The sequence below is a fragment of the Pan troglodytes genome, chromosome 3 (assembly GCF_028858775.2).
Source record: "Pan troglodytes isolate AG18354 chromosome 3, NHGRI_mPanTro3-v2.0_pri, whole genome shotgun sequence".
NCBI lineage: Eukaryota > Metazoa > Chordata > Mammalia > Primates > Hominidae > Pan > Pan troglodytes.
Window position 1 is genome coordinate 61,474,765 of NC_072401.2, and position 19,917 is coordinate 61,494,681.

The window sequence follows — 19,917 nt, forward strand, 5'->3', positions numbered from 1 at the left end:
GTACGGATAACGTAAGGTTGGCCATGAGTTGTAAATTTTTGAACTAGGTGATGAGTACATGAAAGTTCATTATTTTATCCTCCCTATTTTTGCATACCATTGAAATTTTTATAATAAAAATTATAAAATAAAAGATTAAGAGGACATACATCTGTTTCTCTGAAATTTTTAGGAAGGACATTACTATAGAGACTATATAAACCGAGATAGTTGAATAAAGAAAATAATGGATGATCATAAATGTAAAAGTGCACGATGTTTTCAACAGTTTCAGGAAAGTTGGAGGCAAGTAGGATGATGATGATTAGGACAAAAGAAGGTCTAGCATAATATCTAAACCATCAATGATTCCATGACCATCAAGAAGACAAATAAAATACAGGTTATTCTCATTATTCATGGTAGTCGTGTTCTGTGAAGTCACCACAAATGCTGAATTAATGACTGTTGAGTCCTTGTTCTTAGGAGAAATACAGGGTTGGTTTTCCAGGAGACTCTGGTCACATTTTTGTCAACTGTTCAATACATAAACAGATTTCGTGTGTGTTTCTGTTTAAAGACGTTCTATTTAATATACATTGCTGATTCATTAACATTAAACTCACAGTAAACAACCACTAAAACTTATAACTAAACAAAGCTTACCAAATGTACATATTTTCTCCATATGGCATATCACAACCTTCTTGCACTATACTTTGGCACTACACTTGGGGACTATTTTAAACAGCAAAATCGCCAGCAAAGATAATAAAAATGTGAAAAGTGTAGCACTGTGTAGACCAAGAAAAGACACTTGTTTACAGAATGAGAACTGAAACAAAAAGGCACAGTATCACATTTTTCAACCTCAGGTAAGAATATGCTCATTGAGTAATAAGATATTTTGCCACTCTGTGCATGCTTGTGAATGATCACAAAAGTGCCTTGAGTATTGATTTGGGGGTTACAAATAAATTTTAGTGAGTAGGTGAATTTGCAAATATGGAATCTGCAAATAACAAGGATCAAGTATATTTTCAAGTCATCTTTTAAGTTGAATTCATTTCAGGAGATTGAATTACAGAATCAATTTCAATTGTTAGGAAGGAATTTTTAGTAGAGTGTGGTAATGGGACCAATCTACTTTGTTCCGTGTGTTCCTCCAGGAGCAATTAGGAAACACAGAAAAAGAAACACAATGAAGTGAGTCTAAACTTGGGCATTTGCCAGAGTATAAACAAAGGTCAACTGAATAAAAGAATTTAATGTAGCAAACTGAACATTGCTAAAACGACTAACCCAAAGGTAAAAGTTGGGAAAGAACTATAGTGATGCCAACAGGGAATTAAATGAGGTGGAGCAAATGAAGGCAATACAGATACAGTGTTCATGCGAAAGCATGAAAGGAATAACATTAAAAATTGTAAAAAAAATCTTAGAAATTAATGGTACCATTTTATGAATACAGATTAGAAAGCACACAGAGTAACATGGAATTCTGAAGAGAACTATAGGGCTTAGAAAGCACATTAAACAAAAATTCTGTCAAATCACAAAATGAAAATTATGAAAGCATTTAGTGACACACAGAAGGAACCAGTTATTGGCCCCCTCCATGATTTTGTGAGTGATGCACATGAAGACATAGAGGTCAAAATTTTTGTATCCACCAAAGGCACAAAATTGGTGGCAATAGTCAAACACTGGAAAACAAAACCCAGCTTCAAAAATATGTTAACGCTCCAGACCAACATGGGACAGACTTACTTATTCTTTTTTCCCCAGCTAAATATGGCTAAAACAAACAAAAAAATACCTGGGCATTACAAATAAAACAAACATAAAAAGACTCTGAAAATTAGAGAGAATAAGACAGGTGGGCTCAGAAATGCAGGACAAAAGGAATGATACAAGAGTGAGCTCTCTCAATTTTTTTTTTTTTTTGCTTCATATATCATGGACTTGGAAGAAGCCAGCAACCTGGCAACCTGCCAACAAGTGCAAGTTTTTTAAAAGGCTCCAAGAAAATCCTGCTCTCCCTAGTAAAATAATCAATAAGAGGACAACTTGGGAAAACAGCAAATCCAGGAAGACAATAAATCCCAACTGAAAAGACTTCCACGCTTACCAGGCTGTAACAAGGCCCAATTCCCTACTAGATTGGTGTCAGAATATGCTGAATAGGCACCAGGTGCAGTGGCTCACACTCGTAATCCCAGCACGTTGGAAGGCTGAAGCAGGTGGATGACCTGAAATCAGGAGTTTCAGACCAGCCTAGCAAACATGGCAAAACGCCGTCTCTACTAAAAATACAAAAATTAGTCAGGTGTCGTAGCACATGCCTTTAATCTCAGCTACTCAGGAGGCTGAGGCAGGAGAATTGCTGGAACCTAGGAGGCAGAGGTTGCAGTAAGCCGAGATGGCACCACTGCACTCCAGCCTGGGCAACAAGCGAGACTCCACCTCAAAAAAAAAAAAAAAAAAAAAAAAAAGAATATGCTGAGTGGGAAGCATGAACTACCACCCAGTAATGAGGAATAACTCTCCCCATCTACTAGAACCATGTCTGAGGAGATGTAGTGGGAAGTCAAGTCTTTCACCACTGCGAAGCAGTAATGAAATCACTACCCCATGATGTCAGTGGAGGCCAAAAGGGGAGCAGTAACAAAGTACCTTCAGCCAGAGTGTTATCAGAGGAGGCCTAACCTCCATGCAGTAGTAATGAGCATTAGTCCCTCACCTGAGCATCAAAGGAAGCTGAGTGGGAAATGAGGCAATTTCTTCATACATCCCCCTCCCTCTGCATCACAATGTCTGCTGAGTCATGGTTAAATAGAAAATTTAAATAAGATCTAGAGTTTTAAATAATAATAATTTAATTTTTTCAAATTATTATTATTTCATTATTTAATAAATACTAAAACAAAATGGCCGACCAGACGCAGACAAGAAGACCTTCTCCCAGTGAGGGACCAGACCATCAAGAAGACTGGCACACTCTGAACAAATTTTCAGAAAGAAGGCATTGAGAGTTGATGGAAGGAGAATGCAGACCCCAGGCTGAAAGGGAAGGAAGCTGGTAACCCTGCACAGGGTTGCCAAGCACCAGAACTTGTTCCTGGCCTGGAGAGGCTCCTGGGGAAGGAGTAAGTTAAATGGTCATGGAGTGGCCAACTCACACCACAGACCTCCAGAATCTTAGCTGCAGGAGATGCCTCATCCCCCATGGACAGTTAAGGTGGCAGGGATAATGGCCTGGAGAGTTGAAAGAGACAGAATTCTAGCCTGTACAGAGTCCACAGGGTTTGGCATGAGAATGGCTACAGCAGAGCATGGCATGGGTGCCCATCCCCCAAATATCATACATCTCTAGGTGGCTTTCGCCTTTGTCGATGGACAGACCTGGACATCACAGGGCTCTCTTGCTTGTGGGATGGGAACAATCTGATCCAAGCACTCGCTTGTCTGCTGGCCTATGCCAAATTCCCTGCCTGGCTACACAAACTTGCAGCACTGCCTCAGCTGCCCAGCCAAGGCATTTTTTGACAGCCACAGCCATTGCTATTTTGGTGGCAGACCCTGCCTAACAGCTGGAGAGCTCCTGAAGGCAGGTCCCTGTCAGTGAGCACCCACCAGCATGCACTCACTGGCAGCCTCTACCTGCTGCTTTGCTGTCATGCCTTTGCCTGCAGCCTCCAGCCACTGACTCACTGGTGTATGCATGCACACTGACCCCATCACCGCCCCACCACCAGCACGCATGCCTGTGCAGGACTTGCCACTACCCCACCACCAGCATGTATGTGAGCACAAGGACCCTCACTGACCCACTGCCACCCCGCCAAAGTGCCTTTGCCAGCACAGTTTTGTTGCCAGTGGACCAGGAACACCTCATTCCTTCCAACCCAGGAGGTACTTAACCTCTAGGGGCTAGAGAAAACAGCCTCACACCTGGTCCCAATTTCCCAAGGTTACAGCCTGGTACAGCATGCAGCCCAGGAGTGCTGAGCTAACCCTTGGAACTCTGAAATCATCCAAAAACGAATGAAATTAACTAAGCACAACTAATACCACAATCAAACCACAAAAGGCATCAAAGAATATAAAAGTAAAAAGCTCCATACAAAGGACAACAACTTCACACACACAAATGAGAAAGAACCAATGCAAGAACTCTGGTAACTCTAAAAGCAAGAGTGTCTTCTTACCTCCAAATGACTGAACTAGCTCCCCAGCAATGGTTCATAACCAGACTGAAATGACAGACATGGAATTCAGAATACGGATGTCAATGAAGATCATCAAGATTCAGGAGAAAGTTGAAACACAGTCTAAGGAACTTATGGCATCAATAAAATAACACAAGAGCTGAAAGATGAAATTGCCATTTTAAGAAAGAATCAGGGTCGGGCGCGGTGGCTCACGCCTGTAATCCCAGCACTTTGGGAGGCCGAAGGTGGGTAGATCACGAGATCAGGAGATCGAAACCATCCTGGCTAACACGGTGAAACCCCGTCTCTATTAAAAATACAAAAAAATTAGCTGGGCATGGTGGCGGGCTCCTGTAATCCCAGCTACTCAGGAGGCTGAGGCAGGAGAATGGCATTAACCCGGGAGGCGGAGCTTGCAGTGAGCCGATATCTTGCCACTGCACTCCAGCCTGGGCAACCGAGTGAGACTCTGAGAGAAAAGAAGAGAAGAGAAGAGAGAAAAGAAAAAAGAAAAGAAAAGAAGAGAAACTGATCTCCTAGAGCTGAAAAACTCACTACAAGAATTTCATAATACAATGGGTAGTATTAACAGCAGAACAGATCAAACTGAAAACAATTTTAGAACTTGAAGGCCAGTTCTTCAAATCAACTCAGTCAGATAAAGAAAAAGATATTCTTTAATGAACAAAATCTCCAAGAAATATGGAATTATATAAATATACCAAATCTACAATTCACCGGCATCCCCGAGGAAAGAGAGAGAGCAAGCAACTTGGAAAACTCATTTATGAATATTGTTCCTGAAAATTTCCCCAACCTTGCTGCAGAGGTCAACATACAAATTCAAGAAATTCAGAGAACCCCAGAGATATAATATACAAGACACCCATCCTCCAGACGCCTTGTCGTCAGATTCTCGAAGGTCAACATGAAAGAAAAAATCTTAAAAGCAGTAGAGCGAAGGGACAGGTCACATACAAAGGGGGTGATATCAGGATAACAGCAGAACCTTCAGCAGGAACCTTATAAGCCAAAAGAGATTGGGGACCTATACTCAGCCAGCATTCTTTTTTTTTTTTTTTTTTTTTTTTTTTTGAGACAGAGTCTCACCCTTATCACCCAGGCTGGAGCGCAATGATATGATCTCAGCTCACTGTAACCTCTGCCTCTCAGGTGAAAGCAATTCTCCTGCCTCAGCCTCCCGAATAGCTGGGATTACAGGCACCCATTAGCATGCCCGGCTAATTTTTGTATTTTTAGTAGAGATGGGGTTTCACCACGTTGGCCAGGCTGGTATATTCCGCATTCTTACAGAAAAAAATTCCAATCAAGAATTTCATATCCAGCCAAACTAAGCTTCATAAGCGAAGGAGAAACGGAATCTTTTTCAGACAAGCAAATGTTAAGGGAATTTATTACCACCAGACTTGCCTTGCAAAAAGTCCTTAAGAGAGTGCTAAACATGGCAACAAAAGACCATTACCTGGCTAGGCATGGTTTCTCACGCCTGTAATCCCAGCACTTTGGAAGGCCGAGGTGGGCAGATCACCTGAGGCCAGGAGTTCAAGACCAGCCTGGCCAACATAGCGAAATCCCATCTCTACTAAAAATACAAAATTAGCCAGGTGTAATGGCATGCATTTGTAATCCCAGGTACTCAGGAGGCTAAGGCAGAAGAATCGCTTGAACCCAGGAGGTAGAGGATGTAGTGAGCTCAGATCGCGCTTTTGCACTCCAGCCTGAGCAACAAGAGCAAAACGCGGTCTCAAAAAAAAAAAAAAAAAAAATCCTGACACCACAGAAAAGACAATTACATAGTCCACTGACACTATATGCAACTATACAATCAAGCCTATGGAATAACCAGCTAGCAACATGATGGCAGGATCAAATCTTCACATATCAATATTATAACTTGAATATAAACAGGCTTAATGCCCCACATACAAGGGACAGAGTAGCCCATTGGATAAAGAAGCAAGACCCAACTGTATGCTATCATCAGGAGACCCATCTCAAATGCAATGACACTCATAGTCTCAAAGTAAAGGCATAAGGAAAGATCTACCAAGCAAATGAAAAACAAAAAAGAACAGGGGTTGCTACTCTTATTTCAGACAAAACAGACTTTAAAACAACAATAATTAAAAAGGACAAAAAAATGGTGTAACAAAGTGATAAAGTGTTCAATTCAACAAGAAGATTAACTATCTAAATGTATATGCATCCAACACTGGAGCATCCAGACTCAGAAAATAAGTTCTTAGAGCCTACAAAAAAGACTTAGATAAATACGAAATTATAGTGGAGATTTCAACACCCCTCTAAAGGTGTTATAAAGGCAGAAAACTAACAAAGATATTCCGAACCTAAACTCAACACTTGACCAAATGAACCTAAGAGATATCTATAGAACACTCCACCTAACAACAAGAAAATATACATTCTTTTCATCTGCATATGTATGGCACATACTCTAAGATCAACCATGCACTTGGCCATAAGGCAATTCTAAACAAATTTTTAAAAATCATACCAATCACACTCTCAGACCACAGTGCAATAAAAATAGAAATCAATACCAAGATCTCTCAAAATTATACAATTACATGAAAATTAAACAGCCTACTCCTGAATGTCTTTTGAGTAAAGAATGAAATTAAGACAGAAAGCAAGAAATTCTTTGAAATTAATGAAAATAAAGATACAACATGCCGGAATTTCTGGGACACAGGTAAAGCAGTATTAACAGGAAAGTTTATGAGGCAAAATGCCAACATCGAAAAGATACAAATATCTTAAATTAACAATGTAGCATCACACCTCGAGGAACTAGAAAAACAAGAGTAAGTGAACCCCTAAACTAGCACAAGACAAAAAATAACCAAAATTAGAGCTGAACTGAATGAAATGGAGACACAAAAATCCATATAAAAGATCAATGAAACCAAACAACTTGTTCTTTGAAAGAATAAATAAGACTGATACACTGCTAGCAAGACTAACAAAGAAAAAAAAGAAAGAACTTTCAAATAAGCACCATCAGAAATGCCAAAGGGAAGAGAAATATTTTTTACAAAAAATTTCAAAGATGATTGTAAACACCTCTATGCACACAAACTAGAAAATCTAGAAGGAATGGATAAATTCTTGGAAACACAAACTCCCAATATTGAACCAGGAAGAAATTGAATACCTGAGAAGATAAATAATGAGTTCCAAAATTGAACCAGTAATTTTAAAAAAACAGCCAACAAGGAAGGCCCTGGAACAGAGAGATTCACAGCCAAATTCTACCAGATATATAAAGAAGAGCTGGTACCAATTATATTGAAAATACTCCCAAAATTCTAGAAAAAGAGAAGCCTCCCTAACACATTTTATGAAGGCAGTGTTTTTCTGATACCAAAACCTGGAAGAGACACAACAAAAAGAGAAAACTTCAGGACAATATCCTTGATGAACATTGATGCAAAAATCCTCAACAAAATACTTGCAAACCAAATCCAGCAGCACATCAAAAAGCTTATCCACCACAGTAATGTAGTCTTATTTTCTAGGATGCAAGGCTGGTTCAACATATGAAAATAAATAAATATGGCTGGGCACGGTGGCTCATGCCTGTAATCCCAGCACTTTGGGAGGCCGAGATGTGTGGATCACCTGAGGTCAAGTGTTCAAGACCAGCCTGATCAACATGGCAAAACCCCATCTCTACTAAAAATACAAAAATTAGCCAGGCATGGTGGTTGGCACCTGTAATCCCAGCTACTCAGGAGGCTAAGGCAGGAGAATCACTAGAACCTGGGGGACAGAGGTTGCAGTGAGCTGAGATCGCACCACTGCACTCCAGCCTGGGTGACAAAGCGAGACTCTGTCTCAAAAAGAAAAAAAAGAAAAAAACCTTGAACTAACTAGGCATCAGAGGAACATACTTCAAAATAATAAAAGCCTTCTACGACAACCCCATAACCAACATCATAATGAATGGGCAAAAGCTAGAAGCATTCCCCTGTGAACCAGAAAAGACAAGGATGTGCACTCTCACCACTGTTATTCAACATAGTACTGGAAGTTTGACCAAAGCAATTAGGCAAGAGAAAGACATAAAAGGCATCCAAATAGAAGAGAGGAAGTCAAACTATCTCTCTTCACAAATGATATGATTCTACACCCAGAAAACTCCACAGTCTCTGCCCAAAGGCTCCTAGAACTGATAAACAACTTCAGTAAAGTTTCTGAATACAAAATCAATGTACTAAAATGAGGAGCACTTCTATACAACAATAACATCTTAGCCGAGAGCCAAATCAAGAGTGCAATCTCATTCACAATTGCCACAAGAAGAATAAAATACGTAGACATATGGCTAACTAGGAAGGTGAAGGACCTCTACAATGAGAATTAAAAACACTGCTGAAAGAAATCATAGTTGAAGGCCAGGTACAGTGGCTGATGCCCATAATCCCAGCACTTTAGGAGGCAGAGGCAGGAGGATTGCTTGAGCTCAGGAGTTCAAGACCAGCATGAGCAACATGGCAAGACTCCATCTCTACCAAAAATCTAAAAAATTAGCCATGTGTGGTGGTGAATGCCTATAGTCCCCGCTACTCAGGAGACTGAAGTGGGAGGATTGCTTGAGCCCAGGAGTTCAAGGCTGCAGTGAACTATAGTCGTGGCACTGCACTCCAGCCTGGTCAACAGGGTAAGACCTTGTCTCAAGAAAAAAAAGAAAGAAACCATAGTTGACACAAACAAATGGTAAAACAGTTTGTGTTCATGAATAGAAAGAATCAGTATTGTTAAAATGGCCATACTGCTCAAAGAAATTTACAGATTAAATGTTATTCCTATAAAACTACCAATGTCGTTTTTCACAGAATTAGTAAAAACTGTTGTAATATTTATATGGAACCAAAAAAGAGCCTTAATAGCCAAAGCAATCCTAAACAAAAAAACAAAGCTGGTGGCATCACACTACCAGACTTCAAACTATACCACAAAGCTATAGTAACCAGAAGATCATGGTGCTAGTACAAAAAAAATAGACACATAGATCAATGGAACCAAATAGAGAAGCCAGAAGTAAAGCTGCATGTCTACAACCATCTCATCTTTGACAAAGCTGACCATAACAAGAAATGGGGAAAGGACTCCCTACTCAATAAATGGTGCTGGGGATAACTGGCCAGCCATATGCAAAAAATTAAAACTGAACCCCTTTCTTTCACCATATACAAAAATCAACTTGAGGTGGTTGAAATACTTAAGTGTAAAACCTAAAACTATAAAAACTCTAGAAGAAAACCTAGGAACTACCATTCTGGACATCAGCCTTAGCAAAGCTTTTATAACAAAGACCCTAAAAGCAATTGCAACTAAAACAAAAATTGACAACTGGGATCTAATTAAACTAAAGAGCTTCTGCACAGCAAAATAAACTATTAACAGAGTAAACAGATGACCTACAGAATAGGAAAAAATATTTGCAAACTATGCATCTGACAAAGGTCTAATATCCAGAATCTTTAAGAAATCTTGAACAAATCAACAAGCAAAAAACAAACAACTCCCTTTTAAAATGGGGAAAAAAAACATAGATACAGTTTGAATATTTGTCCCCTCTCAAATCTCATGTTGAAGTTTAATCTCCATTGCTGGAGGTGAGGCTGGTGGGAGTTGTTTGGGTAACGGATCCCTGACGGCATAGTGCTGTCTTTGCAATAGCGAGTGAACTGTCACGATATCTGGTTGTTTAAAAGTGTGTGGCACCTCCTCCCACTCTCTCTCTCTCGCTCCTGCTTTCACCACATGATGTTCCTGCTCCCCTTTCACCTCCCACCATGATTATAAGCTTCCTGATGGCTCCCTAGGAGCCAAGTTAATGCCAGCATCAGGCTTACTATAAAGTCTGAAAAGCCATGAGCCAATTAAACATCTTTTCTAATAAATTACCCGGCCTCAGATATTTCTTAATAGCAATGCAAGAACAGCCTAACACAGAAAATTGGTAACTATGAGTGTGGCATTGCTATAAAGATATTGGAAAATGTGAAAGCGACTTGGCAACTGGGTAACAGGTAAAGGATGGAAGAATTTTGAAGGCTCAGAAGACAGATATGATCAAGTCTGAAATTTCTTAGAAACTGGTTAAATGGTTGTGACCAAAATGCTGATAGTTACATCGACAGTGAAATCCAGATTGATGAGGTGGAAGGGAATTGCTTTATCTCAGATGAGACTTTGGACTTCAGACTTTTTTTTTTCCCAGAGATGAAGTCTTTCTGTGTCACCCAAGCTGGACTGCAGTGGTGCGATCACAGCTCAATGCAGCCTCAACCTCCCACGCTCAATCAATCTTCCCACCTCAGCCTCCCAAACAGCTGGAACTATAGGCATATGCCACAAAGCCCAGCTAATTTTTTTTTTTTTTTTTTTTGTGGAGATGCAGTTTTGCCACGTTACCCAGGCTGGTCTCAAACTCCTGGGCTCAAGAAATCCACCCACCTTGGCCTTCCAAAATGCTGGGATTATAGGTGTGAACCACTGCATCTGGCCAACTTTGAATTTTTGAGTTAAAGCCGGAATGAGTTAAGACTTTCGGGGACTGTTAGGAAGGCATAATTATATTTTGCAATGTGAGAAGACATGAGATTTGGGAGAGGCCAGGAGCAGAATGATATAATTTGGATATTTATCCCTGCCCAAATCTCATGTTGCTTTGTCACCCCCAATGCTGAAGGTAGGACCTGGTGGGAGGTGTTCAGGTCATGGGAGCCAATCACTCACGGCTTGTAGTTATCTTTGCAATAGTGAGTGAGCTCTCGTGAGATCGGATTGTTTAAAAGTGTATGGCACCTCTCCTACCACTCTATCCCTCTTGCTCCTGCTTTCACCATGTGATGTACCTGCTCCCTCCCATTTCACACTTCACCTTCTGCCATGATTGTAAGCTTCCTCCCTAGAAACCGAGCAGATGCCAGCACCATGCTGCCCATAAAGCCTGCAGAATCATAAGCCAATTAAACCTTTTCTCTTTATACATTACCTAATATTGGCTTTTTGTTTACTTGGTTTTGTTTGTTTGTTTGTTTGTTTGTTTTTGGAGACAGGGTTTTGCTCTGTCACCCACGCTGGAGTGCAGTGGGTGCAGTGCAGCCTCGACCTCCTGGGTTCAAGCAATCCTCCTGCCTCATAATTTCCAAGTAGCTGGGACTACAGGCACACACCACCACATTGGCTAATGTTTGTATTTCTAGCAGAGACAGGATTTCCCCATGTTGCCCAAGCTGGTCTTGAACTTCTGAGCTCTAGTGATCCACCTCCCTTGGCCTCCCAAAGTGCTGAGATTACCTGCATGAGCCACCATGCCCGACCCAGGTATTTTTTTATAGCAGTGTAAGAACAGCCTAATACAGACAGGAACAGACACTTCTCAAATGAAGACACACAAGCAGCCAACAAACATATGGACAAATGCTCAACATCACTAATCAGGGAAATGGGAAATTAAAAACCACAATAAGATACCATCTCAAACCAGTCAGAATGGCTATTACTAAAAAGTCAAAAAAACAACAGATGTTGTTGAGGTTGTGGAGAAAAGAGAATGCTTATACACTGCTCGTGGGAATGTAAATTAGGTCAGCCACTGTGGGAAGCAGCTTGGAGATTTCTCAAAGAAATTAAGACAGAACTACAATTTGACCCAGCAATCCCATTACTGGGTATATTATACACAAAGGAATACAAATTGTTCTGCCATAAAGACACAGGTATGCATATGTCCATGGCAGCAATTGTCACAATAGTCATGGAATCAACCTAAAATGTCCATCAACAGTGGACTGGATACAGAAAATGTGGTAAATATACCCCATGGAATGCTATGGAGCCGGAAAGCAAAATGAAACCATGGTTTTTGCAGCAATATGGATGCAGCCACAGGCCATTATACTAAGCAAATGAATGCAGGAACAGAAAACCAAATACCTCATGTTCTCACTTATAAGTGGAAGCTAAATATTGAGTACATATGGACACAAAGAGAGGAACAGTACATACTGGGGCTTACTTGAGGGTTGAGGGTGGGAGGAGGATGAGAACCAAAAACTACCTATTGGTTATTATGCTTACTACCTGCATGATGAAATAATTTGTACACCAAACCCCAGCAACACACAATTTACCCATGTTACAATCCTGCAGATGTAACCTCTGAACCTAAAATAAAAGTTGGAAGAAGCAAAGTAATTAATTAAATAAAATAATATAAATTTAAATGCATGATATAACAACAACAACAAAACAGAATAAATAATAATTAGATGCTCAGCATATATCTGAATATCAGTCATCATACAATGAAATATAAAAATTTTTACTTGAATGAGAAACGGCAATCAACAGATACCAACACTGAGATAACACAAATGTTGAAATTATTTGACAAAGATTTTAAAGCAGCCATCATAAATACATCTCAATGAGCAATTACCATCATGTTTAAAACAAAGGAAAAGAAATAGGAAGTGTCAACAAAGAAATAGTAAATATAAAAAGAAGAAACAAAGAAAAACCCTGGAACTAAAAAATATGATAAGCAAAATTCAAAACTCACTGGATGGGCTTAACATAAGAATAGAGAAGACAGAGCAAAGAATCAGTAAACTTGAAGATACATTGAAATTACCCAATCTCAAAAACAGAGAGAAACTAGGGTGCAAAAAAAATGAACAAAAGCTTAGGAAACTCTGGGACTATAATAAAAGAGTAAACATTGCTGTGGTTAGAGTTCCAGAAGGAAAGAAGAAAGAAGGTGGGACTGAAAGAGTATTTTAAGAAATAATGACCGAAAATTTCTCAAACTTGACAAAGGATATAAATCTACATATTCAAAAAGCTGAGCAAACCTCAAACAGGATAAGCCCAAAGAAATCCATGCCAAGATACATAATCAAACTTCTGAAAACTAAAGACAAACTCTTGAACACAGCAAGAAATGACACCTCATCTATTGGAAAAAAAATAATTCTAATAGCAGCAAATTCCTTGCAGAAATCACAGAGGCAATGATTTAAATGCTGAAAGAAAAGAACTGTCAGTGCTAAATTATGCTCCAGTAATGAAGAAGAAATAGACTTTTAGAGACAAAGAAAATCTAAGAGAATTTTTCACCAGCATACCTATACTAAAAGAGTGGCTAAAAGAAGTTCCTAAAACAGAAATGACTGTTTTTAAAAAAGGAATCAGGAAAGAGGAAAGAAGAAATCCATAGGTAAATAGTCTTTCCTTTTCCTCTTATGTTTTCTAAATTACATTTGACAGTTGAAGCAAAACATTGTCTTCTGTCGTTCTCAAAATATAAAGCAAATATTTAATATTTATATTTATTAATATTTAATGTTTATATTTGTTAATGTTTAATATTAAAGAGGGAAAAGCAAAGGGATTTAAGGGGAAGTTTTTTATTCTATACTCCACCAAAACTAGTAAAATTTCAATACACATAGACAGTGATGTTATGTATGTATATATAAATAAATATATATTTATATATACATATATATAACTTAAAGGAACCACTAAAATTTTTCTACAAAAAAAAGCCAAAAATACCAATAGATGATCCAAAATTAAATTCTGTTTAAAAAGCTACTGTTACTCTATTTATATAACATTCTGAAAATTGAAAAATTATAGAGATGGAGAATAAATTAGTGATTGCCAGATGTTAGGGATAGTAGGAGGAGGGAAAAAGGTAGGTCTTTGTGGTGATAGAATAGTTCATCTTAACTGTAGTGGTTACACAAATCCACAGATGTGACAAAATGCCATAGAATTAGACACATACTTTGTACGACTGTCAATTTCCCAGATCTTATATTGAACTATAGTTATGTGAGATGTAATCATTGGAGAAAACTGGGTGAGATGTTGTGACTCCTCTGTACTATCTTTGCAACTTCCTGTAGATATATAATTATTTCAAAGAAAAGTAAACAAAAAAATACACAACATACTAATGGGCAAAACTGTTTACCTGGCATGCATCTGTTTTTCCTTCTAAGGAGCCAGCACATAACATTCTAGGAGTTATGGCGTCATTGTAAGCTTGAGGTTCATTGCAAGTTGTAGTGTCTATGAGAGTCACCTGTGCTTGTCGAAGATGATTTTGACTGTCACCTAAAAGAAAAAAAAGTCTTTGTATTTGTAGACATACATATATTTTATAAACTTGAAGAAAATGTTTCATGATTAGGAATAAGATGGTGATACAGGCCAGGCACGGTGACTAACGCCAGTAATCCCAGCACTTTGAGAGGCCGAGATTGGAGGATCGCTTGAGGCCAGGAGTTCAAGACCAGCTTGGCCAACATGGTGAAATCCTGTCTCTACTAAAAATACAAAAATTAGCTGGGGGTGGTGGCATGCACCTGTAATCCCAGCTATTCAGGAGGCTGATGCAGGTAAATCTCTTGAACCCGGGAGGCAGAGGTTGCAGTGAGCCAAGATCGAGCCACTGAACTCCAGCCTGGGGGACAGAAAGAAGCCTCATCTTAAAAAAAAAAAAAAAAAAAAAAAAAAAGTGGGGGATACTGGGTGCGGTGGCTTACACCTGTAATCCCAGCACTTTCGGAGGCCGAGGAGGGCAGATCACCTGAGGCCAAGAGTTTGAGACCCGCCTGGCCAACATGGTGAAACCCTGTCTCTACTAAAAATGGAAAAATTAGGCGGGCGCCTGTAGTCCCAATCACTGGGGAGGCTGAGGCAGGAGAATCGCTTGAACCTGTGAGGCAGAGGTTGCAGTGAGCCAAGATCGCACCATTGCACTTCAGCCTGGAGACTCTGTCTCAAAAAAAAAAAAGATAGTGATACAGAATCTTAGACTACATATGTTTAGAACAATAATATTTGGGAAGATAATTTGTTCCTAACTACTTTGAGCAAAAAGTTGGGTGCCTAGGAAAGAACCACAAGTTATCTAAATAATGTCCACTCCATTGTTAAGATTACAAGGAAATTTCAGTAGGGGAGAATGGTGGCTTTATGATTCTCCAATCTTCAGAATTGGGTATATTATTGATTGCTAATCTCTAAACTGGTTAATTGTCTAAAGAAAGTTCATGGCTAGGAGACATATTTGCTTTTTCAGACATCTTAGCAGTACTATGACTGTAGTATATAGTAGTAGCAATTTACTCGATATTAACTTAGGCAGGAAGGAATTTTTGTGCCTTCCAAGTTATTTACTTCACTTTTAGGGCCTGACTTGGTCCAGGTCACATGACCACACAACTAACATATTTTGGCATAATGGCATTTCATTGTTTAAATGCCATAAAATACCAATTTAACTTTTACTTGAGTTCCTCTTCCGATGCTCACCATCATTTTTCAGTGCTCCAAATCCTGTCACAAACATCACATCACCTGGTTGAAACTCATAGGATGCATCAGGGAGACAAACTCTATGTACTGCATTTGTGTAGGGAACAGGGCTAGAAAGCTCTGCAAGAGAAATATCATAGTCATGTGATGGGTGTTTGTATTTCTCATGGACAATTATTCTCCGGAGACCCCGTTTCATTTTCGAAGGTTTTATTGTTACTCCAAAGGAAGCAGTCCATCTGGCAGGGTTCTTATATCTGGGGAGAAAAAAATGAAGAATAAATTTCTTTTTACCATGCTACCAGTCGAATAATTTATATTAAATAATTTAGTCTACAGGTGTAGATTTTTTTTTTCTTTTTATAGTTTGGATGTATAGAACTCTTTCCAATTTGAGAATAAGGCTCAGGGTTCTGACCAGGTGAAAAAGCCACCATTTCCTATAATATACATGCCACTCCATATGCCAAGTCATCCACTCCAAATGCTAGGGCTTTTTGATTTTTCTGTATATTAATGACTCCAAGGGACCTATGGAAAGTACCCTGTACAGAATAAGAGAAATTAATATATTCTATGTGTCTCATGTACCCCACCCAGAAATATACACATTTCTCTGAAAACCAAAAAGTCCACACAATAATTTAACAAAGTATTATTATTTTATATACTATAGACATTTTGACAATAGATTGAAGGGTCCTCCATTTCTTGCAATATAATTAGTCAATCTATTCATTTATACAACTTGCTACTTCCAAATTCTTCATATCTTCATTACATAATTCTTCGTATTTAATTCTTTTTCTTACCATGTGAAATTTCCCCCTTAGGATCAAACCTACAACCTATCCAGACTCCATCTCTGATTAAGGTACTCAGCAGAGATAGAGCACTCCTGTTTGACAGCAAATTCAAATCCAAAAATGACTTTAAAATTCCTGCTTTCTTTGAGAAACTATTGTGTGTTCATCAAAAGATTATTTATTTACATATACTTTGACTCCATTTCCATTTCCAGACTTTAAAATCTCTTACTAATGTTTACAAATGATCCAGTCGTTTGTGATATACACATTACTTTTAATTTATGCTAAACTCATATCTCCCAAAATTCATGAGGTATTTTCTTGCCAAAACCCAGTGCACTTTGTTCACTCCCAATCATTCTCAAGCTTCAAGACTTACGTTGTAAAACAGTGAGCAGCACTCACAAGCCATGTGGCATTAATTAAGGTTGCTCCACAGCGATGGCTCCCATCCCACTGCAGGCTAGCCTGCCAGGGCCATTCACCCTCTTCTACTTCTGTCCCACCAACGATCCTGAGACTCTGACCTAGAGTTTTACTTCTTCGTGTTCCACAGCCTGCAAAAGAGAGAGGGTGGGTGCATTGGTGGGTGCATTAATTAGCAGTTGTTTTGCACATCAAATTGTGTTACTATGTCCCATATTTCTTCTACTTTGTGCTCCAAAAGTATCAAATGTTTTCTCATGCTCTTACCTTTCTGTAAACTGTAATGTTTTATTTAGCTGACTCCTGTTCATTTTGTAAAATCTATATCAGTTGTTACCTCTCTAGGATGCTTTCTCTAACTCCCCTGTCTCCAATCTGGATTAGTTATTACTTTCTTGGTGCTTCCAAAATAATAATAGTAACAAATACACTCTGTGTGTGTGCTTATGTGTATAACAAACACACTCTGTATGTGTGCTTATGTGTATGTATACATACTGACATTGTTTATGACAGGGTTCCTCAACCTTGGCACCACTAACATGTTGAACCATTTAATTCTTTGTTGTAGGGGGCTGCCCTGTGCATCATAAGATCTTGGCCTATATACTGTAGATCCACTATAGATGCCAGTAGCCCTCCCCCTATATTCATGACAAAAATGCCACAGTGGGGCATGATAGCTTGGCCAACAATATTTCCCTTGGTTGAGAAGTGTTGTTTAAGAATGATGTGTTCATGAATTAGTCTCATGCACCTAGTCCCGTTAAAGTATAAGGTGCTTCAGGTAGAGATATTATATCTTATCCATTTGGAATGCCTGTTGTCTAACACAGTGCTAGCACATGGTAGGTTCCCAATAAATATTGGTGGTGAGAATATATGCTATTTAGGTAATGAGATTATCTTTTGGTTTTGTGTTTAGTTGATTTTAGAAATTAACCAACTATATGAGCTGGTGAGTATCACATATTTTTCCACCTTTTAAGAGAAATGTAATGTGCAACAACCCCATAACTATTGAATGTATACTGTAAATCATGGTGGCATACTTGGCTATAGGAGAAGAAAAGTGCTAGGCCTAGACTCAGCACTTTTATAATATAGGTGAAGATATTATCTATGTGTCTTCAGTAATTTTATTAAAATATACCCCATAATTTCCTGCACTTTCTGTGACTCTTCCACGACCCAATAATTTCCTGCACTTTTGTATTAATCCATAGGATTAATAACATCAAGAAGATTTTATCTAGGATATAGTGACAATGAGTTTCTGCCTCTAGCTGAAAAACACAATGTATAGATTTGTTTTATCTTATAGATATCTACAAACAGAACATTGATAAGTAAACATTTCTTGCCTCTTCTTTAACAGCTGTACAACTCAATTCCACTACACATCTGCCACAGGCACCCATACATCCACTCCAAAGTTATCTCAATTTTGCTATCCTTTACTAATAAAATGTATCTCCGAGATATGATAAAGCACCATGAACTGTACACAAATTAATCAAACTTTATGTGTTCTGTCCCTATGATATCAACACAAAGTAAACCTAAATGACTTATAGTGTTAGCTTTTTACCTTCAGGTAATGCTATTTTAATAAATATTAAACTTACAATGGTTTAGATAGCTGTCTGTTTCTGTCTTGTTGATTTCTGAAACACACAGAAATGGCAAATAGGGTCAGCACATCAGAATTACACTATGCCTCCGAGTATTTCAAATACTAAAAGGCTGCTTAATTTTATTATAAAACAGTATCTCTAGATTATAAAGAAGGCAACATAGCTTGTCATAGACATAGGATGATCATCACATTGCAGAGAATGTGAACGGTGTGTTAAACTTTAATGTGGGTAAGAGTCACATAGGAAGCATATTTATAATGAAACTCCTGTTTGCCTTCCCAGTAACTCTAATTCGGTAGCTTGTAATGACGCCCAAGAATTTGGATTTTATACCAGTAAATAAGATGCAGAGAGTCCACAGCCCCTCCATGGGAAATACTACTCTAAACCACAGTATTAATTCCCCAAATGTAACAATACCTTTATTAACCATTATTTCAGATTGTATCATTGAGCTCATAAGCCTAGTCCCATTTGTATAACACACCTGAGTAGCATCTCCATAAATTTGTACTCACTCACAGTTAAAAACAATGTTACCCCTTTTGAAGTCAAATTTCAAAAGACAGTCTGCACTCAAATTGTCATTTAGCTCCAGCCAATGACTTCTTAGCTTGCTGACTTCTCACTAGTCAGTCTCAAACCCTATGCAAACACTAACCCAGCTAATAGATACATAAAACTCTAAGCTCAAACTTTCTGACTCAGCAGAGTTCTAAAGACCAAAACTATTCTTTGTACATGGAAGGATGGATGCTCTAAATGCAAAAATATTAGTGTTAATTTTTTTCTTTAGTATTTAATAGTATGAATGAAGTGGAAATCTATATTCTAGAAGGCCTTCTTTCTGACTTTATTTATTCTGGCTACTTGTGGGGAAAATGGCAAAAATAAGGAAGAATTTACAATTTAGTCTCAGTTAATATTAAAAGGACCACCTCTGATCTCTTTGTTTCAAATAACCTGTTCTCTATCTCAAGCTCTTCCTAGGAAAATGTCAAGCTTTGAGTATTGATAGCACTGACAAGGCTGGCTTCATGTGTGACTTATACATCTGCACTGGGTCTCACACTCACAATGGCCTTGTGCTTGGTACAATGCTCTGCTATTGTTCACTTGACATTCTTAATAATTTTATCTTGTAACTTGTGTTTTGAAAATGAAGTTCAATAGGATAATAGATCATAGTGTTGGCAGACAAGATATGTGCAATAAGTGTGTCCATAGTTTCTTTCCACTCCATTTGCATATATCATTCACAATTCCCTATGAAATCAGAATTCTAGTGGACCCACAATCCACAGGGGTTCAGCAAGACTCAAAGCAAGTACAAGGTAAGTGTGCTATCCCTTCCATTAAGTAAGCAGAGGTGGACTGACATGCCTTGGAGGCCATGTTTTCTGTTTGAACCAAAACTTGCTTAGAACCCATAGAAAAGACAATAGCATTCTAATAAAC

The 19,917-nt window shown here is 38.6% G+C and overlaps 1 protein-coding gene and 1 pseudogene across 1 annotated transcript in view; one reads left to right on the forward strand and one right to left on the reverse strand.

Moving 5' to 3' along the window:
• Positions 1-19,917, forward strand: part of LOC741816 (UDP-glucuronosyltransferase 2B15-like) — a 230,244-nt pseudogene that overhangs the window by 24,423 nt on the left and 185,904 nt on the right.
• Positions 1-19,917, reverse strand: part of TMPRSS11E (transmembrane serine protease 11E) — a 50,262-nt gene that overhangs the window by 4,406 nt on the left and 25,939 nt on the right. Inside the window, exons 6-9 of the mRNA XM_003310367.5 lie at positions 18,448-18,486; positions 16,773-16,950; positions 15,582-15,841; positions 14,236-14,378 (exon numbers count right to left, since the gene is read on the reverse strand). Coding sequence (XP_003310415.2) covers positions 14,236-14,378; positions 15,582-15,841; positions 16,773-16,950; positions 18,448-18,486 — 620 coding nt within the window. The remainder of the gene's footprint in view (positions 1-14,235; positions 14,379-15,581; positions 15,842-16,772; positions 16,951-18,447; positions 18,487-19,917) is intronic.